The sequence below is a fragment of the Condylostylus longicornis genome, unplaced genomic scaffold (genome assembly GCF_029603195.1).
Source record: "Condylostylus longicornis isolate FDR11 unplaced genomic scaffold, ASM2960319v2 ptg000006l, whole genome shotgun sequence".
Lineage (NCBI taxonomy): Eukaryota > Metazoa > Arthropoda > Insecta > Diptera > Dolichopodidae > Condylostylus > Condylostylus longicornis.
Window position 1 is genome coordinate 4,093,666 of NW_026577975.1, and position 6,920 is coordinate 4,100,585.

The following is a 6,920-nucleotide window of genomic DNA, read 5'->3' on the forward strand; positions in this document are numbered from 1 at the left end:
TTGGTAAATTTAAATTTTCTTCTATCCTATAAGAGGTTTCTTCTATTTCCTCTTTAATTGAAATCAATGGCTCTATATGTATTTAATTCTGTTCTAAAACTCGTCAAGTAAACACTCATCCTTTATTTGGATTTGGTGAACCATTGTTTTCCGTTTTGGTTTTCGAGATTTGTGTACTACAGCTAACTGCTATTGTATTTCTTTTTTCCCCTTCTTTTTAAATCTTTGAATCTGTGTGAAAAACAAATTATTTTTTAAAAAATATTTTATTTAAATGAATGTGTACATAGATACAAAAAAAGGAAATTTATAACTACTAAATTATAGAGGATCCTCGTTTGCTGATAAATAGCATTTATCTGTTAAAGTTGTAATCATGTGAATTTTTAAAGAGCTTTATTTGACAGTTTTTGAGCGTCCTTTTTACAAATATCGGCAAGAAATACAGGATTGTAGAGAATTCATTTGTAATCCATTTTAAAATAAGTTTAGAAAATTGCCTTTTCTGATTATTATGTAAAGATAGATGACATTATACAAATACACACAAAAAAGTTATCTTGGACAAAAAAAATTAAAGAATTGTATCTGGTTTTAAATGATTGTTTAAATTCTTCCACGTCGGTTTCTAATAACTCGATCTTTAATTTCTTGTCTATTCTCGTTATAATATCTTAATCTAGAGTTTGGTATTATATCTCGATTTTGCAAATAATATTCATGACTTCTAGCCGAATTTGCTTTTTGTAATTTTTCGTTCGTGATCGTGAATTGTGTTTCATGATTTATTAAAATTTCCTACATATTTTTTTTATACACTCTCTATGTCTTGTTTGCTTATTATCATCTATTTTTGGAATTATGACAAGTAAAAACTCATTCTTTATTTGGATTTGGACCCAAAAGATACTACCATACATATTTGAATTTGCAATCTAGTAGCTTTCAGGTTAAATTTTTAAATCAAAGTAAAATAAAAAATGACGTTTATAAAACCTTCGCGTTTGAATAAATACACATCTTTCATTCTCTACTATTCTCTTTTGTTTTCTTTTGGTTTTTGTGTGTGTGTGTCTATTAGAAATTGAGTGTAGAAATACACATAAAAAAGTTATTATTCACTCTTTGTGAAAACATTACTCTGGCTATCAAAGTATATCTATTTAAGAAGTAGTTCGTCGTTAACGCAAAAGTATCACATTCTGCATCCCTGATATAAAGTATGTATAGCGAAAAATATTAAGCATTTTAAAGTAAAGCAAAAAATTTCTGTAATTCGTTCCGGTAGAAAGTGGCAAAAATGGTGATTTCATGTCACAAAATTGAAACGATTTAAAAAAAAAAATTTTAGTCTTAAATTAAAAAGAAAAAATAAATTTAATTTATATGTATGTATGTATAAACTTTAAAAAATAATAAAAATAAAATACAGAGGTACCACATTTTTTCTACATAAAAATAAATGGTCACAACTTCGGAAACCCAACCCCATTATGTTATTGTATTAACACTTATATTATTGGACCAACACTAAAATAATAAAATTTATCAGTCATTTTTATAATTCAAGTATTTGTGTTTTATTAAGTACATTTATTTTAATTTTCTTTATGTAGTATAACATTATTTTATTATAATTCTGTTACTATGTTCAAATCAAAAAAATCAATTGTTATTTGTTGATACTTTTAATGAACAATGTGTAAAATTAAAAACGTGTAGTTCTGTCTTTAATGTTTCAATTTGTTTTAACAAGTTATAGTTATTTTCTTGCACTTTCTCAGCTAACTCAATTTTTCCACTACTTGAATCATTTAGAATTTCTGTGGTACTAATTTTATTGCTTTGAACCATCGATTCAATTACATCCGCATCTGTAAATGAGACATGAAACATTCAATAAAATAAGAAAAAACCATGTAATGTATTATAAAAACGCTTAAAATTTAAAAAAATTTGTAATTTATATCACTTATTAAGAAACCGATTAAAATAGAATCAAAATTTGGTTTTATAACGGCCCCTATTGCTGCAAACTCCTCACTTATTATAAGCCTAAATTGAGAAAAAATTTTAATCGAAACAATGAAAGGCCGCCAAGTGATAACGACTACAATATGATAGCAATAAGAGCACGGAATAAGAGCGAATATTTCAAAATAAAAGTAATGAAATTACGGTTCTGTAAAAAAATATTAAAATAATTATGTCTGTAATTGTTTTAATACATTTTTAAATATTAATAAAAACGTATGTATGTATGCTTCTAAATTACTCTTTTCTATTTCTAAATTACTCTTTTCACTCACATATTTTCACTCTTTCTAATATTTGAGAACATTTCTCTTTCTTAGAAAGATACTCTTCCTTATAAAATTCACTTTCTTTTTCTAGCCTTTTACAATTTACGCAATCAATATTTTTTTCTTCTTCATGTGATCGTCTTCTTTTTGGTCTCTCTCCGTTACTAGAACCTTTAAAATCAAAATATTTTATTACAATTCAATATTTTAAAAAATTTCGAAAATATCAGTAATACTGCTTTGCTGAGTTGTAAATGTCAAATTCAGCTAATAGACTGAATCACACATTAATACTTTATTATTGCAATTTTGAAGTGAGATAATGACTAACAAATACAACCCAAGAACATGTTCTTTTTTTGCAATTTGTACCTGTTATATTTTGCTGTATTATATTTGCTGTGGATTTTTCTTTATTATTTTGTTGCAGGGAATTGATTTTTTGAGAAATTTCATTTTGCTTGCCAAAAGTTTCCACTCTTTCTGAAAATTCATAAATTTGTAATCATAAAAATTTTTAATCTCTTTATAATTCACTGATTCAATATTTCCTTACCTCCTTCTGGTAAATTTGGTTTTTCTTCTATTTCGTCTTTGACTGAGATTAGGGGATCTTGCATGTGAAAAAGAAAAATTAATTCAACTCATTTCTTCCAATTTTTCTTTCTTACCTATTTCATTAACTGCTAAGGGATTATTAACGTTGACTAGACACTCAGTTGTTTGAAAAGGATCATCTACACTTTCTATTTCGATTTTTACTGGCAAATCCTGATTTTGTTCACAAACCTTCAAATCAGCCACTTATGTTGAATTAAATTGAATTTTTTGTATATTAAAATCTTTGTTTATTTTTGTTACTGTTCATTTACCTGGAAAAGTTGTTGGTAAATTTAAATTTTCTTCTATCCTATAGGAGGTTTCTTCTATTTCCTCTTTAATTGAAATCAATGGCTCTGTATGTATTTGATAACAAAATAAAATATTTTATTATAAAATAATTTTTCACGAAATTTTTCTATTATATTTCAGACCTGTTTCACTCTGTTTTGAACCTTCACCAAAGTCAAGTGAACACTCATTCTTGATTTGAATTTCATTATTTTTTTCCGTTTGAATTTCCGATTTCGAAAACTCTGGCTCTTTTTCCACTTCTTTTGAAATCTTTGATTCTGTGTAAAAAACAAATATTTTTCTAAAAATATTTTATTTGAATAAATGTGTGTGCACATATGTACACAAATATCCATATATATTTGAAAATAATAACATAAATCATACATTAATAAATACTCATACATTATACATACACAATATTTACATATTCGTTTCTTTTTAAAGTATGTTCTGAGCAGAGATGATACTTTACTAAAACTATATTAAATAATTCTACTACATTTTCGTAATTTAGTAGTACTATTTTTCATTCATTTTAATAACTTTTAATAAAAAAAATCATTTTCGCAAAATTTTTAATTTTACTTTCACTTTTAATTTCATTACTTATGAAACTACAAACAAATATTGTACATTTATTGTAGTGAACACCATAAGGCAGCAAAATTTGCAATTTGAAATTGCACACAAAGAAACTGCAATCGCAAATTACGACTTAAAAATTAGTTTATTTGTTACTTTTTCAGTTGCTGCCTGCCAATTATTACAGATTTTAACAATATCATTTTTTTTGCACTTTCCCAAAAAAAAAATTTAAAAAAGGTGCTGATTGGTTTCACTCTGTCCGTCCCGCCCGTCCGTCCGTCCGTTTAATATTGTTTTTTGTTTTATGCCTATATTTGTATATGAATGAAAATAATGTTAATATCGTACTACACAGATTGTTTTTAAAAGCGGTATTTTCACTTGTTGAAGGAAAAGGTGATATGTTATAAAACATTGGTTTGATCCAACTTTGTTTTTTTTTTTATTTTGTTGACACAGCCTTATTGTGCTAAAGATTTGACGTTTTTTAAATAAAGCGTTGAAAATTTTTGCAGTTATCAAATTTTGCAGTTTTGAAGTGCGGCCATATACATAGATATTTTTTTTTTGCTTAATTTTTTTTAAGTTTTCTTATCGTTTTTTTCAAATAAATTTTTTTTAATTTTTACAATTTTTTTTCAAATAGTACGTCTTTTTTATCAATTATGATATCTATGCAAATTTTGAAGCGCTAACCCTGGCCCTGAGTAGTGTAGATTACATAAGGTTAATAGTTGTTACAGTTATGTTTTTATACACAAAAACAAAATAAAAAATTTATTTGTAATAATATATCTATGTAAGTATAATATTCAAGCCTATTACCAACTACATTTTGTTGTGAACTACATTTTGTGTTTACTACTTCGATAGGAACTGAATCTTTTAATATCCTCCCTGTTTTACCCAGCGTTTTCCTCTTAAAATGTATTTCACATACACGAAAGTCACGCGAAAGACTTTTGCCAATTAAATCACATCTATTTAACTTTCTCAACCAAATTTCTCTCCTAAAAAGAAAATTCCGAAAATTTTATTTGAATTATTTTAAGAAGTACGTATGTATGTACCTCTCCTTATCTTTTGGCAATAAATGAAATTTTCGTTTCGGCTGTTTCTCCTCACTCTCAAATTTACATCCCAAACACTTCAAATAATGTTTACCCATTATTTTAAAATAACTTTTATTTTTTAAAACCCTTTACAATTTTTTTTTTATTATTTTATATTATACATAAATTATTTATATTTTTTTTTATTTTGATACTCAATATTTTTTTTTTAAATCGCTTCCTTTTTATAATATGAATATACGCTTTTTACCACCTTGTACTGGAATGATTTACAAAAAGAAAAATACTTTTAACATTCTCAATATTTTTGCCTATACTTTACATACGAAAACATAAGAAAGTACCGCATTTAAAAATACATTATAAAAAAATATATAGACATCTGTTACGAGTATGTACACTTCCCTTCTCTCAATAATACCGATATGTATAAAATTTTTTGTATACAAATATTGGTGAATGATTGCATTAGTGGTATGTAAACGGAGAGTAAAATTCTCAAATAAATTCTCTTTGGTGATATTTTGCTCTTATACATACATATGTATTATGTATGGGTGCGTAAACGATTTTTTAATTTGCAGAAGATTCGTAATTTTTTGCAGTTTCTGTTAATCAATTTTTTTGTTTTGAGAAGATTCGCTTAGCCAATAAATATTTTTATATTTTTATCTTATATTTCCAAATGTTACCTTATTTTATTTCGGACTTTACAATTTTCAATTTGCAACGAAATAACTATTGTTATGCGAAAATTACTTTGAAGAAAAGGTTAGGAAGAATGCGACTGAAGAATGAGACTATTCCTACTATATTTTATTATCTGAAACTAGTCCAATTACAGTGAATGAGTCACAACAATTATATGTAAATCATTAAAAAACCATTAGAAAACAATGATACAGATTTAATTAATCCAATACATGATATTACTTTTTGCAGGCATTGTTAAAAATTCAATTTTTATGATACTGTAATATATTTACATGTATTTACTAGTGTGATTGTACGAATGGAGTTTTTATAATACCACTCAAACATTCGTTTGTAGGGATATGACGCGGTAAAAATTTTTAACGCATTTGCCTTTGTACAAAAACACAAAATAAAAAATTTATTCGCAATAGTATATCTATGTATGTATGTATAGAATTCTAAACATATTACCAACTACATTTTGTTGTGAACCAATCAAGATTTTTTCGTGAATTTTTTCTTCAAAAAAAGTATTGTTCTTTGCTACTTCGACAGGAACTGCATCTCTTAATACCCTTCCAGTTTTACCCAGCCTATTCTTCGGAAAATGTATTTCACATACGCGATAGTCACGCGAAATATTTTTGCCAATTAAATCATATCTATTTAACTTTCTCAACCAGATTTCTTTCCTAAAAAGAGAATTAAGAAATATTGTAAGCATAAACAAATTGAAAATACTGTCGTTTAAAAGAACAAACCTCTCCACATCTCTTGGCAACAAATGAAATTTTCGTGTCGGCTTTTTTGCCTCACACACAATATTACATCCCAAACACTTCAAATAATGTTTACCCATTATTATAAAAAATTTTTTTTTTTCACAACTACTTAAAATTTTTTTTAATATTATACGTCTTTTAAAATTTATTTTTATTATTTTTCATATAAATTATAATAATTTTTTTTAAACACTTTTTTTCCGCTTCGCTTTTATAGTATGAATACACCTTTTTTGCCAATCTTGTACTGGAATGAATTACAGAAATTATTGTGTCGCTTTTAAAATTCTTAATATTTTTCTCTATACTTTATATACGAGCAAAAAATAAAGTGTCGCCTTTCAAAATACATTATAAAAAAACTATTGACATCTATTGCGTACTCTTTTCCTCTCCCAAAAATTCTTATGTGGATAAAAATGAAAATAAGAAGGTATACTGCTTAACTCTTTTTACTAAGGGAATTTTTTGTATACAAATATTGGTGAGTGATTGCATTAGTGTGATGTAAACGGAGAGTCGAACTACTTATTGTAAATATACTTTGGTATGCATGTATATAAAATTTAAAATAAGAAGGGAAT

General features: G+C 26.0%; 1 protein-coding gene across 2 annotated transcripts; it reads right to left on the minus strand.

Annotated features, from left to right (window-relative positions):
• Window positions 1–1,575: 1,575 nt before the first annotated feature.
• On the minus strand, window positions 1,576–6,628 carry LOC129618453 (uncharacterized). 2 transcript variants are annotated; one of them, XM_055533202.1, is made up of 8 exons: window positions 6,316–6,628; window positions 6,026–6,246; window positions 3,338–3,475; window positions 3,176–3,259; window positions 2,975–3,106; window positions 2,676–2,916; window positions 2,310–2,474; window positions 1,576–1,874 (listed from the first exon to the last, which is right to left on the minus strand). In XM_055533202.1, the coding sequence occupies exons 1-6, from the start codon at window positions 6,411–6,413 to the stop codon at window positions 2,837–2,839; spliced, it is 753 nt and encodes a 250-aa protein (XP_055389177.1). In that variant the 5' UTR covers window positions 6,414–6,628; the 3' UTR covers window positions 1,576–1,874; window positions 2,310–2,474; window positions 2,676–2,836. The 2 variants fall into 2 exon arrangements, with proteins under 2 accessions (XP_055389177.1, XP_055389178.1); XM_055533203.1 differs by lacking the exons at window positions 6,026–6,246; window positions 6,316–6,628 and adding exons at window positions 4,611–4,795; window positions 4,856–5,095.
• Window positions 6,629–6,920: the final 292 nt, after the last annotated feature.